Genomic DNA, 25,748 nt, shown 5'->3' with positions numbered 1-25,748 from the left:
GCGACCAACGAGACGTAGGAACACACTAGGCGGCGAATGATCGCGCGTCTCAGCGTGGCTGGTTGCGAACCAATCGTCGTACTTGGACACGCCTCACGGATATCCACCGCCAATGGCGGTGGCCGAGTGGATAAGAGACATAAAGATAAGCTCTCTCGGTGGGAGGGCGTACGGAGGAGCACATCAGAGAGTCTCTCGGGTGCCCCTCTCCACGCGCGGCTGTACCCACCCGAGAGAGAGTGGAAGCCCTTCTCTCACACGCAAAAGGGGACATCTCATCACGACTCTTGGTAGCAGGCACTTCTCCGTAGTGGGCACTCCACTCATCGTGTCGTCGTACGGGTTCTCCGCGAGAGCCTGTGGAGCCTCCGCTCTCGGGTCGGGTGAGCGTGCGAGCGAGCGAGTGAGCAAGCAAGCGACCGACCGACCGAACGAACGACCGACCGAGTGAGTGAGCGAGCAAGCAAGCAGCAGCAGCAGCAGCAGCAAGCGACCGAGCGACCGAGCGCGAACGGCCGAGCGCGCCGGTCGAGTGGGTCTAAGCGGCCGTGAGGACCTCTCCAGGAGTACCCGACAGTCCTCTCCATTCATTCATTCATCCATCCACCCATCTATCCATCCATCCATCCATCCATCTATCCATCCAACCATCCATCCGAGGAAGCAAGCAAGCAAGCAAGCAACTGAGCGCGCGAACGAACCAGCCATCTAGTCAGCTAGCCAGCCAACCATCTCACTAACGAGAGCCAACGAACAAAGTGCTAAGGCAAGACAAGGCGAAAGCCGGCTCAAGCCAGGCTAAGAAGCCGAGTCGAGCCAAATCAGCGAAAGTCTTCCAATTCATTCATCCATCCATCCATCCAATCAACCAGCCAACCAACCAGCCAGTCATTCAGTCATCTATCCATCCATAGATTCGCTCCTCTCCTAACGAGAAGGAAGGTGGAGGCAAAGAGCAGAGTCGTGTACATCTACGGAGGGTCGAAGGACTCGAAGAGGACCGCGAGTGATTTCAGTCGGTCGGCGGCCGGCCTTGCCGGCCACTCTGCTCCCTCCTCGGCCGCCGACCGTCGCGTTCCATCGCGTTACGTCGCGAGTGAGTGTTGAGTGCTCGAGTTATCGTTACCTTTTGCCATCCGTCGTTTGGAAATACGACACGACGACGACGACGACATGGCGACGGTGAGAAGAAACGACCGGTTGACGATCGGTCCGCGCGCTAACTTTTTATTATCACCTCGGTCGTCTTTATCGTCGTTAAGGTGAACATCGTGTCGAGGTGAACGGCGCATAGGTGAACGCAATCGTGAATGCATGAAAGAAGAAAATGTGCCAAGTGTCGATTCGAAGAGTCAGTGAGTGACACCATAAACGTGTTTTTACGTCCGCGAAAATTCTCGGCCACGAGGATTACCGTGAGGATTACCGCGAGGATTATCGCCTCCGAGGTGAGCCGCTGCCCGCTGGCGAGCGTGGCGGCAGCTACGGTACCGTCGCGATAGATCGCTATCCATCCTCCGCTTCCTCCTCCTCCGCTTCCTCTTCCTCCTATTACTATTCCTCATGTCGCGCCGTTTTCGCGACTAGCACCGGCCTCACGATTCCGCGAAGCACGAGCTTCAAGTATTTCGACGGCGTCGGGCTCGCCGAGATGAGCGGTGGCAGCGGCGGCGGCGGTGGAGCTAGCGGTGCCAGCGGAAACGGCGCCGGTAATCAGGCGAGCGGAAATGCGACTACCTATCATCAACATCAACAACAGCAACAACAACAACAACAACAACAACAGCAGCAGCAGCAGCAGCAACAACAGCAACAACAACAACAACAGCAACAACAACAACAACAAACGCAGCTAGAGCAGGCGAGCCTCCTGCCGGATCTGAACAGCATCGATTTAGCTATAAGTCTTTCGCCGAAGCAACACTCGTCGCACGTGCAAGCCGGGGGCGGCGCTCACACGACGCCGTTCAGCGTGACCGACATCCTCTCGCCGATGGAGGAGTCCTATAGAAAGTTCGATCTCGTAGCAGCAGCCGCGGCAGTTGGAGTCGGCGTCGGCGTTGGAGTAGGCGTCGTTAGCCACCCCCAGGGCTCGCCGTACGGTAACGCCTGCGGCGCGAGGGTCGCCGGTAACACCGGAAGTTCGAGCGCGAGCAGCGGGAGTCCGCCGCTCCACGGCGGCTCGACGCCCGGCGGTAGCACGCCCGGTCCTGTTACCGGGAGCGCCGGGAACGGTAGCGCCGGTACCGCCGGCACCGCCGGAACTGCCGCCGGTGCCGGAGCCGGAGGTGCGGCTGGTGGAAGTGCTGTTGGGACACCCGGTATGACCGCCATGGGTAATCCTTACGCCACGATGCAGCTCACATCGCAATATCAGTATTGTACTGCCGAACTTTCTCCGTACCATCATGCCGGACCCACCGTAGCCGGTACTGCCACCGTTGCCGATCCTATGAGATCTCATGCCGTTTCGACTCATCATCATCCTTGGTACGCCCCGGCACCGCCGGCCACCAACGATCCCCGTTTTGCCAGTGAGTACCTACTACCTAACGCTCTGCTTTTCTTATACAACATTTTTTATTATACCCTATATACTTCATATCTTTCCCCTCGTTCGGTCTAGCTTTTAAAAGTCCCACTATCTTCCTTCTTTTTTTTATATTTTTCTCTTCCTCAAACAAACGATCGACAATACTAGAAAATCACGCGCGGAGAAATAAATAATAGCTAGGCCTTATCCGTCCCACAAATTTCGCTTTTCAAGCATTACAAAAGAACTTTCTTCTTCTTCTTCTTAACATCGAAGGACATCATCCTTCGGACACTCCTCGTTTCTTTCTCTTTCTCTCTCTCACACGCGCCACTCTCTTCGTCTCGGCTTAACGGGAGCCGAGCGACCCTTCCTATCGATCTTTGCCTATCGTATGGGAGATTTTAGTTAAACAAATAAGCTCCGGTATCCTCGAGTAAAAGGGAGACTTAAGTCGAGGATACCGTACTTCGAGCACATCTCGCCGAAATTCGATTTTCTATAAACCTTAACTCACGATGGACCTTCTTCAAAGTATAATAGAGTAGACGTACGAATATTTCTTTTAATTTCTATCGAATTTATCGACAAAAATTACAGAATAAAATCAAATCAAATAAAACAATGAATATGAATCGTCGATTCATCCAATGAGCTTTCTACGAACGCGTTGTTCGTTCGTCAACGACGATCTTTCTTTCCTATCAGAGATTCGGTTTACACTGATGTGAAACATTCATCTACCGACTCGTCAGTCACTATTTTTGTGTTTCTATTGTTCTCATTCGGTGTCGATCGGTCTAGGATAAAAGCTGCCTTTCATCGTTGCATCGTGAAAAAAAAACGATACGAACCTGTCGATAGAGAGTTTCTCCGTTATTCGTAATAGTCGTTCATTTTCCACGATTTCAATAGCGTCCCAGTAACTGTTACGCATTACTTACGTTAGATAGAGAAATAATCTAAACTTTTGCAAATGTAAGATCACATCGTCATTGATTGAATTTTGAAACAACATAGAAATAATAGAAATGGTAATTTTTGGAAAAGAAGCAGAAAAAATCACGCGTTATTTTCATCTAGCGATGGAAGCGATGCAAAATGAGATATGAAAATACACATTAAACGTTCGACCGTAAACATATTCGAGAGTCGTTTGTTCCTGAATTCGAGTGGGCACTTCTCGGTTGTCCTCTTCCTCTTTCGATAAGAGCAGAGGAAAGAGTAGATAATAATTCCTGTGGGATATCTTCTCGGACCTCCCGGGTTCTCGTGATGACGCGGCACTTTGTAACCTGAAATCGTTCCTTTTGTCCGAACGGACGAAACGGTCCTGGTGGCGCGTTCCTTCTTGACAGCTTCTCGCTAACTGACGAGGGACGATCGGCTCGTTGAATTTCAGTAGCCACGATCACACGAGCCCACGGAGTTTCGAGTTCTTCCCAAAGAGTATTCCACTTTCGCCGTTGCCTCCACGAAGTTCTACGAACGATTTTAAGTTTCTTTTTATTATCTTTTTGTTATTTTTTTGTGCGTATGTCGATGACTACCCCTCTCCTTAACATTTTTCCTTTCTTTTCTTTTCATACCACGTCTCCTATTTTAATTCAATTAGAACAAATCGTCGAATGATGTCGCATTGATTATAATGTAACTATAGAAGGATATTTTAGAATGGCAGGTAGGAAATCGAATGGAACGATTGATAAATGTTTATCCTCGATTTCTCCAATATGTTTTGCAGTCTCGCGGCTAATGGGCGCTGCGGCGGCGGGCGCCGGGGCCAATGTGGCCGGGTGCTCGGTGGGCCAGTCGATGGGCGACGTTACCAAATCCTCTGGCATGGGCGTTGGCGTTGGGGTCGGAATGAACGTTGGCATGGGCGTCGGTACGATGCAATTTCCCCTTGCCCAGAGACGGAAGCGTCGAGTTCTCTTCACCCAGGCCCAGGTCTACGAGCTCGAAAGGCGCTTCAAGCAGCAAAAGTACCTAAGCGCGCCCGAAAGGGAGCATCTTGCTTCCCTCATTCATCTCACGCCAACGCAGGTGAGTACTTACTCTTTAACTCTTTTTTTCTTCTTTTCTTCTCTCTCTCTCCTCTTTCTCTTTCTCTTTCTCTTTCTCCCTTATTTTCTTTCTTTCTTTCTTTACACTTATCTTTTTTAACTTTGAACTTTTCGACAAATTTTCCCCGAAGAAAAGATAAAAACAAAAAAAAATGGAGGACGTTTTGTTATTACGCGATGCTGCCTCTATTTCTTCAGTTTCCGTTATGTTCCGCTCGATTCGATTGGAACTAAACATAGAGCTACCTATACGACATGGTACTTGAGCAAGGTACCAACGTAGTATATGTATTGATATATATGTATACTACATATCTACCTCTACCACTACCTACTTACTCTTCCCAACCCATCTACGTACGTACGCTAGTAGCGTGCAACCTAACTGCATACCTACAGCCTATAACGTAGGCACATCGCCACGTCGAGGATTAATTGCTGAGAGGAGATTAATTGCCGCAACCAGGTGGTTGATGCTGCACGTACGCGCACGCCTTCTCTACCTCTCGTCCGATCGGATCGATCGACCTCGGGGAGGCGTGGGTGCCATGTTGCGCTCTCTCTCTCTCTCCTTCTCTCTCTTTCTTTCCGTCGATGCCCTTTGTTTCTTCCTCCCTTCCTCAAAGAGAGAAAGAGAACAACAGAGTGAGAGTGAGAGAGTGAGAGAGAGACAGAATTACGAGGCAACTTCTGCCAAAGAAGCATAGTCGTCGGACGCGCGAGTCGTATGAGTACCTCTACAAATCGATAAACTTGACTACCGCTAATTAGAAAAATCTCTTGGCACTCTCCTCTCTCTCTCTCTCTCTCTCTCTTTCACTCTCTCATTCTCGCTCTTTTTCTTACTTGCTTGCTTGCTTGCTCTATCTACTTATATTGAAGAAAAACTCTTGACACTGCATGGTCTAACTGGATTAAGCGTACAATTCACAATATGCATGTGATAGAAAAGTTAGGGTAAAAATAATCCTAGGAAATTCAAAGCTCCTTCGGAAAAACGTAATTTGTTTTTTTATCGTAGAAAGCGATTTCGTATTCGATTATTTCAATCGAACGGATTCGTTAGTATTATTGTAAGAAATTGAAAGGTATTATGATAATCACTGCGATCTCGTATTGAGTTATGTCTTCAATGATCAGACAGTACAAATTAGTTACAACGTATGTACCTGCGGTTAAAAAGTTAGGAGAAACAATTATTGTAAGTGATTAAAAATTCCGTGAGAAAGGAAATTATATACCTACGATATTTCTTCATTTAGGTAATAGATATCCTAATTTTCTTTTCGATTATACAAATAGATGAAATTCGATAAAATTTTTCCTTATTCTTCGTAAGAAATAGAAAAAATGGCGATGACTATGATCACGTATCGTAACGAGCTATCTCTTCATTGGTCAGACAGGTCTGGTTGCTGTCGTCGGTCACGTCGTTGCGACAGTCTGGTAACAATAAATAATTGTTGCGTAGCTCATTGGCCGCATCCTGCGTTCGTGCCATGCAGAAATGGGCTCTCCCCCTCGTTTAGTCTATCGTTCCGTCTGCACTTTGTCTCTCTCTCTCTGTCTTTCTTCTTCTTCTCTCTTCTCTTCGTCTGTCGCTCGATCTCCGGCCTACCCACGATCCTTTTAATAAATGCCGACGCGACTACCAACTCGTTTATTCGTCGATAATGTGAACGTTAAGACGTCAGAAGTAATTCTTACGTATCACAGCAAATAAACATATTACGTATTTTTCCTTCATATTCTTACATCATTATTTTCTTCTCCCACTATCGTTCGACGATTAATCAAAATACAAATTCTTTTATCGTTCGTGGAACGAAATATATTATAATACAATTGAGAAAGATTTCGAGTAAGTTTCTTACAATATAAACGACGTCATCTCGATGTGCTTGCTTAACTCTCAAGTTTCTATTTTGGAAACCATTGACTCGCGAGAATCACCCGATCGAGAGCGGAACACCACCCAAAGAAGCCTGATTGCAATCAAGCGCGGATTTTGAACGCGCCACGCCAGAAATGATGGTACATAAGTTTCGTTAACGAGTTTCAGACTCTCGATGGCACTCGGATCTTGCTCGGAGCCATGAATGGCGGCCATGAAGGCCACGAGGAAAACACTACCGAGGGACGGTGAAAGTCTACCGTGTGGTGTACGAGTTAAATGTGGGATAGGATGAGAGGGAGACGATGGAGACTGAGAGCTGCTGAATTTATATATATATATATAGGTATATATATATATATATTTCTCTCCCTCTCTCTCTCTCCCTCGTACTATTCATGTCTATGTATTATACGTAGGTATATAGAACAGACTCTTGAACTTCTGGAGACAAATAGATGCTAAACGAGCGGCTCGTCCCACAGTAACGATTTCGTATGCTGAGTATATGTGTAAACTCACACGCAAAAAGCTGGCAACACGCAGTAAAGAGTACCTACCTACTGCTAACAATCTGGACCACTCGAAATCTACGTACAAAGTTATATATATCGCGAATATGTTGGAAGTAGTCGAAACGAATTATTGTTACACCAAGGTTGGATAGTGAATTTGAAGAAAAGAAAGAACAAAAAAAAAAGAAATAAAAAGAAAAAGGAAGGCGATTTGATTGGAAGGAAAAAAAAAGAAAATCCAAAAATTACTTGTCTCGAAATCTTTCTTCGCGGCCGATTTAAATGCGAAATACGAATAGAGAGTGAAAGAAAGAGAAAGAGAGAGAGAGAGAGAGATTTAGAAAATGCTTTTACACTCACCCCTTTCCGAGCTTACGCGCAGACTTCGCACTCTTCCTTTTCTCTTCATATTTCTTTTATCCTAGTATCCATAGAACATTTCTCTCTCCTTACGTACGTTTTCTCTCTCTCTCTCTCTCTCTCTCTCTCTCTGACACTCTCTTTCTCTCTCTTGGTCTCTCTTGGTCTCTCTCTTTCGGTCTCTCTCCATTGGCGTCTCTTTGACACGGGACACACAGATGCGTCCTTCCATTTTGCGCTTGCATTGTTACTCCAAGTGCAGCCCCCTATTGTTACAATGCCCGGCCACTCCTGGCATTGTTAGCAGCATTGTTAGTATTATCGCTACTGTTGCGCGGCCGAGTGGCGAATGGAAAGCAGAGGGCCGGCGAGCCAGCTGCTCTACGTCGAGTGCCGCATTAGAGGCAAATTACGCTACCTCCGTTTTGGACCACCCTCCCTGGTTTATATTCCCTCTCACCCCGTTCACTCTTCTTCTTTTTCTTTTTTCTATATTTCATAGCGTAGACATAAAAAAATCTATCGATCCGATCTATCGCCATATATCCATATTTCGTAATTTGATATCTTTACTTGTATTTAATACAGATAACCCTCTTACAACGCGGTTTCGCTATAACACGATTCATAAATTGCGAGAACCTTTGTACAACATTTTGTAGGTACTTTTACAGCACTGGATAATATGATTTTGTTTAACGTATTTAACAATCAAATTTTGCTTAAAATAATAACGCGAAGGAATAATGAACTCTGGGTCTCATGTAACACGATTCCACACACACACACACACATAACACGGAATTTTCTAGGAACCTATCTACCGGGTTTATAGGAGAATTACCAGTACTTTATTTATTGCGTAGATAGTACAATATATTATATTTGATTATCCCCATGTAACAATTTTTTAGCGAATGTATTGGGTTGTCTGGAAAGTTCGTGCCGATTTTGACGAAAGATTGAAACCCAACGCATTTAAGTTTTTTAGATATACCTACATTTACCAAATTATATATAAGTGCCATTCTGTAACTTGAAAATTTCTTCCTAGAATTTCTCAGGTTTTTCAACGAAAAAACTTTATGCCACCTACTGAAAATCGGCACGAACTTTCCGGATAAACCAATAATTCAATTACGTTTACCACGTAACGTCGTGTTTAATACGTTAAGCGTATTACAATTAATTCGCGTTGCGATAAATCGTGTTCTACGTACAAATTTTTCCTCGTATTATATTATACGATCATTTTTCTTTACGAATAACTTAAAAATTTGTTCACTAGGATATTATATGGTATATCAGTCGTATGTAAATGTTGAGAAAAAAATTGCCCTTCCAAAAAAAAATTAAAACTCACAATTACGCAATAGACCGAACATTTATCTCGATTAATTTGCATTAATCGAATTTTTATATGCGAGGAATTTTTCGTAATAGCGTAATTTTATTATAACATTTTTGTACGATGAATCGCGTAATGTGAAAAAAAGAGAAGTAGTCGCAATATTATTCATAGCTTTATAAAAATTCGCGCATTAATAATTTATGTTGTACGAGAAAGAATCAACCGTATTTAAAATTTATATTCAAGATTTATTTACAACTTTTTCGAAGATTAGCGTTTTTTCGCGTATAAGTCGCCGGCACTTAAACCTTTTTCTTTCGATTCCTTTCAAAGACCGTAATCTTCTTTTCACCGTATAAATAAAATCCACCATAACGTTCGACAATTTCAACATAGCACTCGAGTGAGACCCCCGCGATATAGTTACGGATCTCGTTAAATCGGGGAATAAAAATTGAAATATACAAAAAAATAAAATAAAATAAAATAAAATAAAATAAAATAAAAATAAAAATAAAAAAAGAGAAAAAAAAATAAAAGCAAGGAAAAATACAGAGAGCAGCAAAACGCGAACGAAAGAAAAATTAATTAGAAGGAACCGAGAAAAAGGAAAAAGGAGGAAAAAAAAGAGAAAAAAGAAGAAAAAAGAAGAAAAAAAAACAAGAAAAAGAAAAAAGAAGGGGGAAAAAAATGTAGCGAAAAGTCGAGAGTCTTTTAGACCCGCCGCTGGCAAACGAAGGGGCGACATTAATTAAAGTGCAACAGCGCGACGGGTATGAACAAAAGTTACATTAATAAAAGACCCAAGTTTTGCACGCGGTAGAGTAGTACCTATATGCAAGGAAAAACAAATTTGCCGCGATGAAAGATTTCAAACTGTGCGAGAAATAACGCGCATTTAAATAACATTAATCGATTACTTAATGGCGGGGGAGGGGGTGGAGGGGAAGGAGGTGAGGAGGAGAGTAGAGTAGATCTTCGTCTACTTGGTCTACTTCGAGAAATCGATATCTTCTTGAATATATCCCATATCATCATCTTCCATCTTCTTCTACTTTCTCCTTTTAGAAAAAAGAAAAGAAAAAAGAAAAAAAAATAAGAGATAATATAAAAGAAAATCTCGGCAATATAAATAAACGTAAGTCAACGACGTTACCATCCTTATTAAGTTTCCATCTCGATAAATTTCTTTTCAAGCGTAGTCGTCATTTACAATCAAATTGATAAGTGTGAAAAGAAACAAAAAGAGAAAGAGAAAGAGAAAGATAGAAAGAAAACGATAAATGAAAGACAAAGAAAGTTGATAGAGGAGGGCTCGTAGGAAGAAAAGAGACAGAGAGAGAGAGAGAATCAAAAGTAAAAGAAGAAGGTAAAGGGTGTTTAAAGGAGTGGTCGGAGGAGGGGAAGGGGTGGGGGTGTGTTGGAAAAACGCGAGGATCGTTCGCGCGATTGAGCCTCGAGGATAATAATCATAATAATGGGTTTGCATACCACCGGGAGTTCGTTCTTCCTCTTTCTCTTTTAGTAGGAAGTACTACACGCACGTACCTACAACGTTATATGTCTCTGGAAACCACCACCACCACCACCACCACCCTTGTGCGTATCAGAAGAGGGATCGAGTCCAGAGAAAAGAGGAAAGCGTGCTCCGCTTCAATGCCGTGCAAACACGCTCGTCGTGTGCCTCTAAAGATCCGCGTAAAGAAGGATTCGATCGGTAGAATCCAAATGCTTCCTCTTTTTCATACTTCTTTCATTGGATGGGGGAGGAATCCTTTCACGTGCGAAGCCAAGGACGTGCCAGACGACGACGAGATATCTTTTATATATATATATATATATATATTATAGACACGCGTGCTTTTAACAATTCTTCTATACGTCAGAATGATTCTCGTCTTCTTTTAAAGACAAAACACTTTCAACGAATTTGTCTATTGATTATTTTGACACAACTAAAAACGGCTAATTGTAGGTAGTTAAATATAAAAAACACTAAAAATATAGACACCATCTTTAGTATCGTTTTTCTTCATACGAAGAAAATATTATTTTATATTTGTTGACACAGAAGAAAATTTATTCGAAGAACGAATAAAATAAGTTATTTTAAGTGACTATCTATCATCTTTAAACGTATCTTCAATTCGAAGAAATATTTATGTTTACTAAGATAGAATACCGTCTCTCTCTTTCTCTCTCTCTATCATAGTTGTAGGAAAAAGGATATTTGTCATGAAATTACAATGAAATTAAAGTAGCTTGAAGAAAGAGAGAGAGGGGGAGGGAGAGAGGGAGGGAAAGAAAAATCGATCTTTAGAATTGAAAGAAAAAAAAAATCACATCTCGGAAACGGTGTCACGCGCGACGATGAATTCGAGAAAGAGAAAGAGAGAGAGAGAGATACGAAATGAAAATTTCTTGGGTGGCGAAATGCGTGCGCTTAATTGGACGTCCTGCAACGCGTGCGCATATTCGTCGAGTGCACTCACGGCTCCCTCGCATAATAACGCACGCATGAATATGTCGTTGGCTTTTGCGGTCGGGGAAGAGGACTACCTCGGCTATGGCATAGACATACTACTGGCAGTATGTGGCCACCGTAATTGCATTCCTCTTTCTCCTCTCTCTCTCTCTCTCTTTTTCCCTTTATCTTTCTTTTTTCTTTCTCTTCTTTTTCTTTTTTCTTTTTTCGTTTCTATTTATTTTAGTTTTTTCTTTCTTTTTTACCGGTTCGTCCAGCCGTAGAACGGTCGATTTAAAATTTGATAAGAACAAGAAAAAAGAAAAAACAATTCGTTCGATCATCCCTTAATTCGAAATCGATTTCGCGAATCTTCTTTAAGATAACACAAACGTTCTTTATAAATAAAAAAAAGCTTTTATTAGATCCTAATAGAAATAAAATTAGATTTTTCATCGATCTGTCGAGAAGTTTATCGAATTCTTTTTTCCGTGACATAGAAGAAGAAAATAAGGAAGTTAGGTTCGGAGACCCCTTGCTTAGTTGCTTGTCAAAAGTCCCAGCGGGTAATCGGTAAGTCATCCCGGCCAATGGCATCGAGTTAAAACAACAAAAGGGAGGCAGAAGCGTGTTTGCTCACGGACTACCACTCAGTAGGGTCAACACGGGACAATTAACAGCTTTAATCATAATTTGACGTTGGTTGATCCCCGGTATTCGCAACTTCATCGTCGTTCCTATATATTCTCCTAACGAGAGAAAGAAGCACGGAGAGGGCACCCAACCACTCGACTTTCGTTTGCACAAATGCCATTTAATTCCGTATTTCCCTAGCCTTCTATATTCAATACGATACCCATAGTTATTCGTTTATTCACGTAGTACACAAAGCATACAGGTGACCAAATATCATCTTTCTCTGTGAATTTTTTCACAAACTTTCTTAATTGACTCATTACATTCTTAATAATTCTTAATAATATTCGTCGTTATCCAAAAAAGTGTCTAAAATAAAAAGTCACGTCAAGTTGGAAATTGACTTCAAAAAAATGAGAGAGGAAAAACAGGAATCGGTCTTTAAGCTATAACGAAGCTTCAACGAGGCTTTTTCCCCGGATAATCCTTCGAAAGTTGGTTGTGGAGTGAAATTGCCCGAGGAGTTTAACTTGGATGAAGGGTAGGGCTCCGTACCACCAGTGTCGGTGGTTGTGTTGGCCGTTTCGCGTCAACCCCCGAATGTACGTTCCCGTAATGACGTTACGCTAACTCGATCAATCGTCCACTTTAAGCAACCCCTCTCTCTCTCTCTCTCTCTCTTCGGACAACCAGTACGACCTTGCCTCTATCGTCGTCGAGCACAAGCTCGAACAACTACTCGACAGCACCTGTACTCGTATCAACGCGACCCAGACGTAACTCATGAACGAGTATTATTACATATCTCGTGTCGTACGACACGAGATATCAATCAATGGACAATCATTGATGAATATGATTTATCGGTGTTCTACGATCTAAATCGATTTATTTTCTTTTTCTTACCAATAGAAAACATTCTAATCTTATTGTTATTTAATAATAATGATGATACAAAAGATAATATAATCATTTTGTTATCGATGATTATATATACTTATATAAAATGATTTTAAACCCCATAGTTGTTCGGTCAATGAAACGATTAAGAGAGAGAGAGAGAAAGAGAGAGAAAACTATTTCCGTAGGCGAGAACCCGAAGCTGCTAATATAGGAAGAATTAGACAGACGGTGGTTGCTCCTTGAGACACGGCCCATTGCACCGGTCCCCCTAAAATACTTTCGTTGCTGCGTTCCTAACCAACGACAATGGGGTTACGTAGGGTTATAACGTGGCTTCTGCGGGTTATGTTCGTTCGGGTGAGAGCTAACATATTTAGACATAGTATGTCAGTGTACAACATATGGACTCGGCCACAATCGAACTTCAAAGTTTCAAAAAACTTTGTATTATTTAACGATCTTTTATTATTTTGATCATATTGTTGTCATCGATGTATAATACAAACATATAGGATAAAAAGTATCTAATAAAGATTTTGATAATAAAAAAAAAAGAAACAAAATAAGAACGTAAACAATTAGAGTTAGACAGAAAAATTTAGGCGATGTTAGTAGAAGAGAAGAAGAGAAGAGTTTAGAAGATGAAAAGTTTAGATACGCTCGAGTAGGTTCGTACTAGGGCTTGCTTCTCGTATTTACCTTCGGCGTGCGCACGAATCGAGATCGCAAAAAGGGCACCGTAGAAGCAACGGGGGGTCCGACACACACCGAGTTTACTTAACACAGACAACGACGGCCCGGGAGATGATGGCTTAGCTTTAACTTCCGATTAACTTACGGTTTGACTCTAGCACAGGTAGGTAAATGAAACGCCTTTTAAAGGCACCTCCGTTGATTTGTGATGACCATCGTGAAAGAAAAAAAGATCAGTCAGTTAGAGAGAAAGAAAGAGACAAAGGGAAAGATGGTGCTTTTCTTCTTGCTACCGAAACGGACCTGCCCGATGGGCTACGAACTAATTGCCGGAAAACGAGAGTTTAACCGCTCAGTCATCTCAAGTTTCTTCTTCCTACCTTCTTTTCTCTCCTTACCTTCAAAAGTTGACTTCAATAGAATTTTTCTCTCGAACAATGAGATGCGCTATTTTCTCTCTTAAAAGAAAAAAGAAAAAAAAGAAAAAGAAAAAGAAAACAAACAAAAAAATACCTATCTGAACAATTTTTGAAATATTTTTCTACTACATATTATACCATATTCTTCGTATTCGTTGTTCTTCTTTACGATTCCATGGTCGTGCACAGTACGAGTATATATATACTCGAATGTAAGTGGGCCACGCGTGTTTATCGACCTCTTCAAGTCGGCACGGCGTTCCTCCTACTGGCGTCGTTTCCTCCTGCCAACAGTGGCTGCTGCTGCTGCCTTTTGCCTTCTCTGCTCTTGGCCAAATCTCGACGACCTTCGACGAGTGGATTATCGGTGGAAAAGGAATTAACGAACGGGAGCACCGAGAGGTACTTCCATCGTCTAGCACCTCTTTGTGGCTTTTAGATAAGGTCTCCTCTCCCCCTCCCTCACCCCCTCCTTCCCACCCCATCCCTCTTCTCTCCTCCTTTCTCTCCCTTTTCTCACTCCTACGTAAGTCTCCTCCTCCTGTCGTCGTCGTCGTCGTCGTTGCTTGCCACTACTGCTACTACTGCTGCTGCTGCTGCTGCTGCTACCAGAGATTGTAAAAACTTACTTGAAACTACCACGACGCCCTGATATAACGAGAGGCTTCCAGGCAAAGGGTCACACGAGTGATGTGTTCCTGCCTCCTTAAAAAGTATTTTCTTTCTTTTCTTCGCGATAGAGAGAGAGAGAGAAAAAAAAAACGTCTTCTTCTTTTTTTTCTTTAAGAAAAAAAAAAGAAATAAAAATAAATTCTTTTCCTACGAATATCGCAAGGAAATATAAGATACGATAATGAGATCATATTTAAAAATAGCAAAATATATATTATATATATAGATGTGTGTGTGTATTTTGAAATTGAAATGGAAATCATTTGGAGGTCCTTGTAGATTCGACGAGGTAGATCGTTTCTCTTCGGAAACTGGACTCGATCGTCCCTACTTTCTTTTCTTTTCTCTTTCTTTTCTCTTTTTCCCTCTTTCTTTTTCTTTCTCTTCCTCGTTCATCTCTTCTCCCCATAGCCTACGTACACATCAGTTATATCCCTATCTCGTTCAACTTTCTCTGTTTACACACCGCATCGTTGCGGGAGCGATGAACGGCCAGACGGGAATGGTTGCTTGGGTGGACGAACGAAAGAACGAACGAACGAACGAATGTACGGACAAACGGACTGACTGACTGACTGACGGGCCCTTTCCCTTGAAATAACAATTCTCCCCGTTCATCTTTCTCGAATCTTTCTCGTTCTCACGTGGATACCACCGTGCATGCAGACTCTCTCTCCTCCTCCTCCTCCTCCTCCTACCGTGTCTCGTCGTCGCGCAAACCCAGGTATTTTAACGGAACTATAATATACCTTCGTTTCCTCGTCTCATCCCTCTTCTCTATTTCATCTTTTCAAGGAAAATATGAAATTTGTTGGAAAAGATCGATATATATGTAGAAATAAATTTGTCATTTATTTCGGTTCGTGATATTAAAGTTTATTGAAAAAGAAAAAACATCTCTTACGACACGATTAAAACACGTCAATATTCGACATTTGTCATCTACTACGTTTCGACATGATCAAGGTTCCTTTTTTTCTTCACGTTTTTTAATGACGTAGCACTACGTTCGTTCGTTCGTTCGTTCGTTCGTTCGTCGGGATCGAGAAAATGTCCTCTTACTTGAGACTAATTGTAAGAAAAAATATTACAAAAATGTATACAAGAAAGATTCTTCAATGTTTTTACGTAAAATTATGCATGCAACGCATGTACAAGGAAATAAGCGCGTAATGCGTTACGTTATTCGAGTTACGATGTGATGTTATATCCATTAGCGATTAGAGAGAAAGAGATAGAAAGACATATTTGCGTGTTTTTTTCTCTCCTTCTGCAACATGAATCATTAGAATTCTGTATCGTTCGTGTCTAACCATTTCTTTCTTTCTCTCTCTTTCTCATTCACTTTTCCTTTTTGATCGGCGATTATCCCCGTTTATCGCCTTTTTTTCATAATGTCGTGCATTGTTTCCCCGTTCGAAAGGCGTGAAAGAGATGCGAAAGAGAAGCGGATTATGGTCGGAGAAGCTCAAGAGAGAGGAGAGTCCATTGTTTCGAAAAACGCGATCAGGACGTCCTTGCAAACGCAGGGCTCGTAATGCGCCGCATTGAGCATTAGAACGAATTATAAGGCGATCATGTCATAAGCAGATGCCCGAATCCGATCTCACTTTAGATGCGTGTAAAAACCACACTCTCGTTTTCGGGTACTAGTTTTACAAGGTTTTTTTTTCTTTTTTCATTTCCTTATTTTCGCATAATCTCGTCTACTATTGTCATTCATATATTTTTTATATTCATTATTCGTTGATAATAATTTTTTAGTTTAACGCAAAAATTATATGACTGTAACTTTTTCTTTGTTTGCTTACTTATTGTTATACCAATTTGATCTTTCAGTAATTGTTTTTTTTACCCTAATCGTATCCAATTGATTTGAAAGTAATTATTTTGTTTTCAATGTAAAGTTGTTACTTTTTTTTTTGGTTTTAATTTTATATGTGACAAAAAAGAAACTGTGATCGACTGCAGATATTTTTTATTCTAAGGTATTGTGTGTGTTTTGTATTTTTTTATTTTTATATGATATTTATCGCGCGCAAAATTATCTACCGTAAAAATATATTATTTTTGTTATTTCTTTTCTTTTCTTTTCTTTTCTTTTCTTTTTCTTTTAAGACGATATTATTCCTGGATCATTTGCCAAAAAACGATGAACTATACTATATTTTTTATTTGTATGAAGGGACATAAAAAGAGAAAATAGACAGGGAGTTTCCTTTGCTAACGATATTCGAATGTTAAATCTCTTTCGTAGAAATAACAGACTTACGAGATGGATTATGGGACTTGGGGGATCACGGACGGTTACGGTGTACGCTTTAAAGTATTTTCTACAAAGGGTGCTCCCTCTTACGAAAGCATCGTGCTCCTTACCTGATGACGACAGTTCACGCCAACGAAACGTGCTCCTCTTATTTAATCTAGAAAAAGAAAAAAAAAAGAAAGGAAAAAGATGAAGAAACTGGAAGATCGTATCTACTTATATACTCGCGTTACAAACTTGACACAAGATGATATTATAATATAAAAAATCAAAATATAATATAATACAAGATAAATATTTGTGTTTATATATATATATAATATTATCGATCTTACGAAATGATATATTCAAAGGGAAAATATGTTTACTTGTTGTTTCAGGTCAAAATCTGGTTTCAAAATCATCGGTACAAATGTAAGAGACAAGCCAAAGAAAAGGCGATGGCCGAACAGAACCAGAATCAGGTGAGTTCATTAATACATCTTTTTTTTTAACATTACTTTTTATACCTTATAGGTTTAGGTAGACGAAAATGGATCGACATAAAATAAAAAGGAAAAGAATTTGATAGCCGTTCGTTTCATTTGGAATCAATCTGTTAATTTCGACGATACATATATATGTTTTACCTATTTCTCGATGGGGATCGCTCTTTGAAAAAAAATAAAAAAGGAAAAAAACAATTTTACATGTAACGCGACAGAGACGCGCATCGGGCGAAAATATCGAGCACTTTAGGATGAAACAGCTTTAAATGAAAAATACTTGGCGCCATATAAATCCGGGTATTCGCATTATATTTCCATTTCAAGAGGGGACCACTCGGCGAACTCGAAACGCTTCCGCATTCATTTCGTTATGCCATTCAAAATTTACGAGCGATGACGTTGCACTTCGCCCTGCAAAAAACACATGCAACAGAGAGAGAGAGAGAGAGAGAGAGAGAGAGATAGTGAGGTGGGGTAGGGTGGGGAGGGGAGTTGAGAGAGAAAGAGAGTAGAAAATAATTTTTATCAATTTTTTTTTCTTTTTCCTAAATAGTAAACGTAGATAGGTACCAAAAGTCCCTATTATTTCGTCCAATCGTTTAATTTTGCGTGTAATCGAAGCGATTGAAAAGATGCGATATCCTACAAAGAAGATATACGTATCTCGATTGCGAGTTTGAAACGTGCCCTGTCTCGATCTTTTATACGCATCGACGAATACGAATCGGTTGTCCCCCTTCCTCCGAAAGAATAACATTCAGAAGAAACGAAAAAGGGCCTTGCGATCGTCCCGATATACGAAGATTCCTCTTTGAATATATTATTTCTTCACGTATGCGGGATCACGAAAATCTCATCTCGCAGCGAACGCGTTAAAATCAAATCTGTTCTTTCGTCATCTGAAATGTTACTATATTCTAGCACGAGCTTAGGCTGGTAGGCATACGTACACGTGTATAATATATGTGTGTGCAAGGTAGATAGATAGTAGGAGATAAATTTGTATTCACGACTCGGCGGGGACTCGTGCGATTTCACTTGAAAATGATTATTGTTAAATAACATTTTTTTTGTTTGTTTTTTTTTTTATATGTATATATATAATGTACGTACGTATGATTTGCAACATTTCTTTGACCATCTGTGTATGTCCATCGAAATGTCAGTAATTACGTTTGCCGGTTAAAACGTAATTGACGACAAGCGATTACGTTGTTCGCACGTGTCATGCTTTAAACGGCAAGCTCGAAGAAAATAAAATGTAACGCTTACGAATTCGTATCTACGAACATTTTATGTTTCTTTTTTTTCTTTTGTTTTTATCAAAAAATATGCTTAGGATAGAGTGACAGGTAGGATAGGTAAATTCGTATGACTGTGTATACACGTATACGTGTATATAATTATTTATATTCTATATCTATGGGGTAGAAGCTCAAAAACGATTTTCATCGAAATTCGATGGCGATTGTGAAAGTCAAGAATAGTAGAGGGGCCCAATAAAAATCCTCTTTTCTATCAGTCGCGTATCAGTTGCGTATTCGATATGAAGTGACGCTTATCCTAGCAGATTTTACAAAAATAACGCGTTATGACCCGCGTGAGCGATAACGAAGTGATTAAAAATAAAAAAAGAGGGAAAAAAGGTTGAAAAAATATTTTCAAAGTATACGAATCATCGTATTTACCATACAAATATCTATCATGTCTTCGATTAATTAAATAAAGATAATAGTAATCGGGGTAATAGTAATTCTTTCAATTTAAAATCTACTTTCTGCTTCGCTTCATCGCTATAATATTATATATCCAGATATCTAATTCAATCTACAAAAAGAAAAAAAACCTTGCTTACAACAAAAAATACTACTTTTCAAACACAATAGGATGTAGAAAAACTCGAACAATTTCCAATTTTTTTTTTTTTAATTTTTTGTTTTCTTAAAAAAAGATCGAAAGATCTTTGATAAACGTTTACGTAAAACCTTGGAATGTACGAAAGAGAATCTTTCCTTTCGGATTTTTAACAATAGATATATTCGACATTGTCACCAGCTAGCAGTAAACATCTATAGAGTATTAATGGTGCTGAAAGTTATCTACTGACCCAATCTGTCTATCGTTTCTTTCTCCCCTAAGTTGGTGCACGCAAGGCCGAGCAACCACCCCATAATTTACTCGTTAGTTTTTCGTACCCCGTGGGTTCTAAACGTTTGGTGGCCGTCACCCCTCTCTTCTTTCCTTTGCTTTCTCTCTCTCTCTCTCTTGTCGGACTCGATTTCAATTCACGGTTTGTTTACTCTTGCTTTTCTCCTACCCAACGACTCGTACTTGTATCTCGATCTAGCTCGATGATACGTGTAATTGCAGAACCGCCTCCGCGGCTACATTGAACGCGTCCATACGAACAAATAGTCTAAACGCATACGCGCGTTATATGCATAGAAAGGTATACACACACACACACATACACAGATATACATTGATTCTATAGGAAAGAGAAAAAAAAAGAAAAAAAATACTATTATCGGGCGTGGCCGTTATAGCGACAATCTAATCGGTTGTAATACAATGAAGACAATTCTACACGACGCGAATTCCAAACAGCCAAAGAATAGATACCCTTTACAAGGGATAATTTTCTGTACAACGCTAGTTTATTACAAATCTACTTCTCAATGTAACTCGTAGAGATAATAATAATATTAAAAGAAATATTAACGATGCAACCGAGTAAATTATAAACAACATTTAACGTTAACGTTTGCGAACGGAACAGTAAATTGAAATCTATTTTTGTCGTGTACCACGATATATATCGATTAATTATATTATAAATAGATATTTATTCAATAGATACATACTTTACTATTATAATTTTTCCATTAATACAGAGTATATTTATCGATTAATTATGATTGATATGATTTTAAAAAGTTGAACACGTATATCCTTCGTTCGTTCGTCCGTTCGTTTGCATAGGATTAATTTGATGAGAAATGTATAATGAAAATTAGAAATAATTTGAAATAAGAGTTAGGGTTAAAATTTGTTATAGAAATAGTTTATAAACGATTTGTCGGGAGTTCTAATGTAGAAATATGAGGAAAAGCATTTGCGGGTTGGTTTCTCTGCTGAAACGTGAACGTGCACGGAAAAAGGAAGATAGAAGGCCACTGTAACGGGCGACGACGGTAGCTTACGATAGCGATGGCGGCGGTATACTACTGCCGTTGGTCGGGCTCAGATTTTTCTCTTTCTCTCTCTTTCTTTTTTTTCTTTTTTTTTCTTTTTTCGTTTTATTCCATTTTCTCCCCTCGTAGCGGTAAAAAATTTCAAGTGCTTGTGCGAGCGAGCAAGCGAGCGAGCGAACGAACGAACGAACGAACGATCGAGCGAGCGAACGAGCGAGCGCGAAAAAGAAAGAGAAAGAGGAAGAGAAAGAGAAAGAGAAAAAGAGAAGGATGAAGAGAGAGAGAGAGAGAGTGAGTGAGAGCGGTAGGGGGCAAGGGGTGGGGGGTTTGAGAGATCCTGCAGGGGTGCGCGGAAACGGGCTCTCGAGTGCCGGTCGCCATCTTGCCGTTGGTACAGTCACGCGCAACACCTGGATGCGAATCGGGATTACCAATACGACCATTCACATCGATCGACACGACACCCTTAAAAAAACTCGTAGCGCGAAAAATCGTCGATCTAGTTTTTTCTCACACACACCCCTCCCCACTGCCCTGCTTTTGTCTTTGTTCGTTTGTTTTTTCTTTTTTTTTCTTTTTCTTTTTTAAATCCGCGATAGATTTTAGTAAAATCGTGAATATATAAATGAAAATAAATTTTGTAAGAAAATAAATATAGGGGACGATTGAGATTTGAGGAAAAATCGAGTTGTTCGATAAAATGACGATATTCGCCGGGGACGAATTCGGTATCTTTCTTAAATAATAGATAATGATGATAATGAAAGATTTCGTTGGGCTTGGGCACTTTTGTTGAAAGATCGGGGACCGTCTAATGTAATTACATGTGCGAGTAAAACAGCGGTTATTAGATTTAAAAACCACTTCCCCGTTTATAGAAGCCATTGAATTCCATTCGTCGCGGAAACGAGAGGTCCCGGCAGAAATCTTTTAATATCCCTCCGCCTTCTTTGTTCGGTCGAAGCTTCTGTAAAGAGCCGGAGATGGAGAGGGATGGTGAGGTAGTAGGGTAAGGTTGGGTGGAGGAGGTCTACCAACGCAACCGAGGAGGTAGCTTTTAGTTAATTACATCAATTTCCACGAGAAGTGTTTTTCCCTGCAACACATTTTCCTCGTCTGGAATCTCCGATAAATGGTTCGACTTGTGTCGGGGAAAAAAAAAAAGGAAAAGAAAAAAAGGTGTGCGTGTTCTTCGCGATAGCTACAGAATGAGAGAAAGAGAGAGAGAGAGAGAGAACTAGGTATATTGAAAGTTATCGATAGCTTATCCGTTCTCATTTTCCTTCCCGCGTAGAAAGTTGATCGCGTTTCCGCGATTATTTCTCGTCGATCGGTCGTCGTTCATCATCATCATCACAGCAACAGCAGCATCAGCATCAGCATCAGCATCAGCATCAGCATCAGCAGCACCAGCAGCAGCTCCGGGCCTCATTATACCTTCTTTCTCTCTTTCTCTTTGACGCTCTTTACCGTCTCTAGCGCTACTCGTCTCCTAAGCACAGCTATTTTCGCCGGAAATCGTTTAACACGCGTTGAAGTGGCTAAAGTGGCGTGACGCGTGACGCGCGCGCGGACCGTCATGCGTTTAACGTAATCGTCACTTTGTCAGTGTGAAGTGCATGGGCATGCCTGCACTTAGGTTCGTAACGTTAAACGCGCGTCGTCCGAGCTAAGTTGGTAGCGGGGCTCTCGAGGTTCCTATCGACCTCGTAATTTTCTCTCTTCCTCTCCCCTATCTATCCATCTTTTTCTCTCTCTCTCTACTCGTATCGCGACGCAAATTCCATGGTACGATACAAATGGAAGTTTTCGATCGGTCTTCGTTGAAGAGCAAAAGAGAGGAAAAAAGAAACAAAAAAAAGCGGCGAGGTTTTAACTGGACTTTTTATTGGGAAGGATTATATTATTAAAAGAGGTCGCGTAGCGCGCGCTGCTAGTCGTCGGGGAGGTCGTCGGGGAGGATCGAAAAGGAATGTCGTGTAGCGAGTGTTGATACAGCTGAGTGGTCGTCTCGGCAGGTACTCGGTGATTGTTGGCTCGGTTCGGCTTCTGTTTGGCATGCCAGCAGCGGTAAGCGTTAAACGCGTAGAGGCAGCAGGCGGTCGACGGTAGCAAGAATCAGCGGAGGTAGCGGCGGTAGGCGGCAGCAGCAGAAGTAGCAGCAGCAGCAGCAGCAGCAGCAACAGCAGCAGAAGCAACGTAGTGTTTGTTCGCGCGAGGTGAGCTTTCAGTTCGCTGAATTTCGAATTAGTCGGTTGGCTATCATCCGTAGTAGGACGGATAGCAGACGCGATGATACAAATGGAAGGGACGGCAATAGGATGTTGGGAAGGTTGTTGGGAAGGTTGCCTTGTTGGAGAGGACAAGAAGTGGTAAAAGACAATACGCGTGTGTTTCAGAGCGCGAGCTCGCCGCGGCGGGTAGCGGTGCCGGTACTGGTGAAGGACGGGAAGCCCTGCGGCAGCGGGGGCGGGGGCGGCAACGAGGGTAGCCGCGGAGGGCCTAGCGCCGCCCTGGCGAGCCCCGCACCCCACATGACGGCGGCCTCCAGTCCCCACGGCTCGCACCACGCCGCCTCCTCCTCGGTGTCGCATCACTCGGTGGTGGGGGTGAGTCACGTGATGACCTCCAGCCAGAGCCTCCAGCATTGCTCTTACACGCGGACGGGAGCCCAGCAGAGCATGCAACAGCAGCAGCAACCGCAGTGCGGCGCTTATCTGCCCTTGCAGAGCCGGGCTTGGTAGTGCGCGCCATCCGCGGCGGGGGCCGCGGCCTACGCCAATCCCTCCGTTACGGGCCCATGGACCCTCGCCGCGGATACTGCAGCTGCCTGGTACTCCATTCCTGACGACAGCAACTAAACAAACGGAACAACGGACCGCGAACTATCGATTTTCTTCTAATATCGATCGATCGTCGATCCGATCGACGTCATTTTTTATCCGACAGTCTGCTATGACCTCTTCTTTACAGACTTATTATATACGATATATATATGTATATACACATATATATATATATACGATATTCGCGGGCCGCTCTTCTTCAATGGACTTTTGCAACGATCTTGCCTTGTCGACATTTTCGGGAATGATCTACGAACGGAGGATGTGTGCGCGAATTATTTCTTCTCGGACGTTCTAATCGCATATGTGTGATTTTAGTGAAAAAAATAAAAAAAAGGAAAACGCCGAAGTCTTGAAAAAAACGCGCGAGTGAATGAACTTACACAAACAAAAAAAAACAAAAATAGAATATGTAATAATCCTTTTACTTTACTTTACGCCTACACCTGCTAATGGTTTTACGTGCGTCATCGCCAAAAAATTCGATCGAACGGCAAATCTCGTTAGAAGAGACACTTTATCGATCGATCGTTCGTCGATTATGTGAGATAAACGCCGATTATTACGAGCCAAGTGTAAATTTCGCTTATTGTTAGATGCGAATGCGATTAACAACAACCGGGCCATCGTTTTTACGCGAACGTCGCTAAAATGACAACTTTGTTACTAAAATCGACTTTGTTAAATGGCCGATAGAAGGACCTACTTAATTTTTAAGCGCCTATCATTTAGCCGTTAATAATTCATTAGTTTCTCGATACTTTCTTATTAAATCGAAGATGTTGGTAAACAAAGTGCTCGTCAGATTTTTAACGAAAGATCTAAACGATTTGTTTTTTTTTCTTTCTTTCTTTACTTTTTTCTGAGAAAGAGGAAAGAACGAATAGAAAAAAATAAAAGTAAATCCCGTTTCTTTTCGTAAAAGATTCGTTCGAAAATTTGTGGATAAAGGAGCGAAAAACGAAGCATCCCGTTCTATATCGTAATGTTCCAATTTACTTGTTTCAAAGGTTACGAACGAAGGTATCGATTTCAATTAGGCGAAACCGTACACCCAGTAGTATCGGCAGATTCGTTGACTCGATTTCACCGACACACGAAACGGGAGACGCACTCGTTCGACATTGTTGCATCGGCGAGTACAGTACTCTCTCTCCCCACGAGTCTGTTACCAACGCAACCCGTCTGCTTTGTGTTGCTAATCGAGTCGATCTAATTGAAATCCAAATTTGCTTTGATTGCCACTCAAACGTTAGTGCGGAGAGTTAACCGTTGGCACTCGTCACCGAAACTACTCATCTAACATTTCACAAACTGTATAAAAAAAAAAAAAGAAAAAAACAAATTTATCGTCCTATTGTAAATGATGTTTATTTTTATTTATAATTTTTTTTTTTCCTTTTTCTATTTTTTTTCGTTGACATTATTTTTGCCATCATTTTCGTTATATATATAGTTATTCTAACTTATTTCTCATATCACGGTAAATTAGAATTTTATTTTTTAACGAAATCTACACCTAAAAAACATCGACATTTTCGGTCGACAAAAATTCCCGTCTGTACTAAATTCAAACAGTTAATAATAATAAGAAGAAAAAGAAGTAAGCGGAAGAAGCGGAAGCAGAAAAAAGAACAAGAAGAAAAATAGAAATGTTCTCGTCGAGGTGTAGTGTAGAAAAGGGAGGCTGGGTGGGGGTGGGGGTTGTCGTGGCAAGCTTTTTGAAAAGCGACAAAGTCACGTAGATTCGCGTGGCCTTTGCCGCGAGAACTTTTTTGAACGAAGCTTAGCGCAACCGATTTCTGAATATGTCTATTCCACGAAGGGGATGTGATTTCTTTAGAATCGTTTCCTACTTCGCATTTCTCCATTTCACCCTTTCTATCTCTTTCTATCATTTTCTTTCTCCGTTGAAAGCGTACACGTTCGCAGAGCGCAACAACCGTCGAAGAAAAAGAAAGAATGAGAAAGAAATCGTGTAGATGTGTAGATACATATATATTTTATCTGTTTGAACGGACCGCGTCGATAGGCTACGAGAACGAAAGAAAAATTCCCAAAAAGAAAAGAGAAAGAAAGAGAAAGAAATGTTCGCGCTCTAACTTTCACACTTACACACACACACACACACACACACACACGAACACTTTCCTTTTCTATATCTCTTCTTTCCTTGCTAAAGCAAGTATGTATACGCGCGAGATTAAAAGAAACAAAAAATATATATCTAGACAAAGACAAAATTCAATCCTTTTTCTTCTTTTCGCTAGCGAAGCGCGAGAGACTAGAAAAAAAAATAAAGAAAGAAATAAAGAAATAAAGAAATAAAGAAAGAAAGAAAGAAAGAGAAAGAGTGAAAGTGAGTGGGTGAAAAAGTGGGTGGGAGGGTTAGAGAAAGAAGAAGAGAAAGCGGAAAAGGGACGACGAGAACGTTTCGCGTTCGTGCCG

General features: G+C 41.3%; 1 protein-coding gene across 2 annotated transcripts; it reads left to right on the top strand.

Moving 5' to 3' along the window:
- The first annotated feature begins 229 nt into the window (after positions 1-229).
- LOC122522308 (homeobox protein Nkx-2.4-like) lies at positions 230-24,614 on the top strand. 2 transcript variants are annotated; one of them, XR_006305039.1, is made up of 5 exons: positions 230-2,534; positions 4,278-4,579; positions 17,153-17,236; positions 22,473-22,673; positions 22,854-22,942. XR_006305039.1 is itself a non-coding variant. In XM_043643343.1 (4 exons), exons 1-4 carry the CDS (start codon positions 1,652-1,654, stop codon positions 23,196-23,198), a joined length of 1,614 nt encoding a protein of 537 aa, XP_043499278.1. In that variant the 5' UTR covers positions 230-1,651; the 3' UTR covers positions 23,199-24,614. The 2 variants fall into 2 exon arrangements, 1 of the variants encoding a protein (XP_043499278.1); XM_043643343.1 differs by lacking the exon at positions 22,473-22,673 and having other exon boundaries at positions 22,854-24,614.
- Positions 24,615-25,748: the final 1,134 nt, after the last annotated feature.

Source organism: Polistes fuscatus, unplaced genomic scaffold (assembly GCF_010416935.1).
Source record: "Polistes fuscatus isolate 324 unplaced genomic scaffold, CU_Pfus_HIC Scaffold1, whole genome shotgun sequence".
NCBI lineage: Eukaryota > Metazoa > Arthropoda > Insecta > Hymenoptera > Vespidae > Polistes > Polistes fuscatus.
The sequence above is the reverse complement of the archived record's forward strand: the minus strand, read 5'-3'. Positions and strand labels throughout refer to the sequence as shown.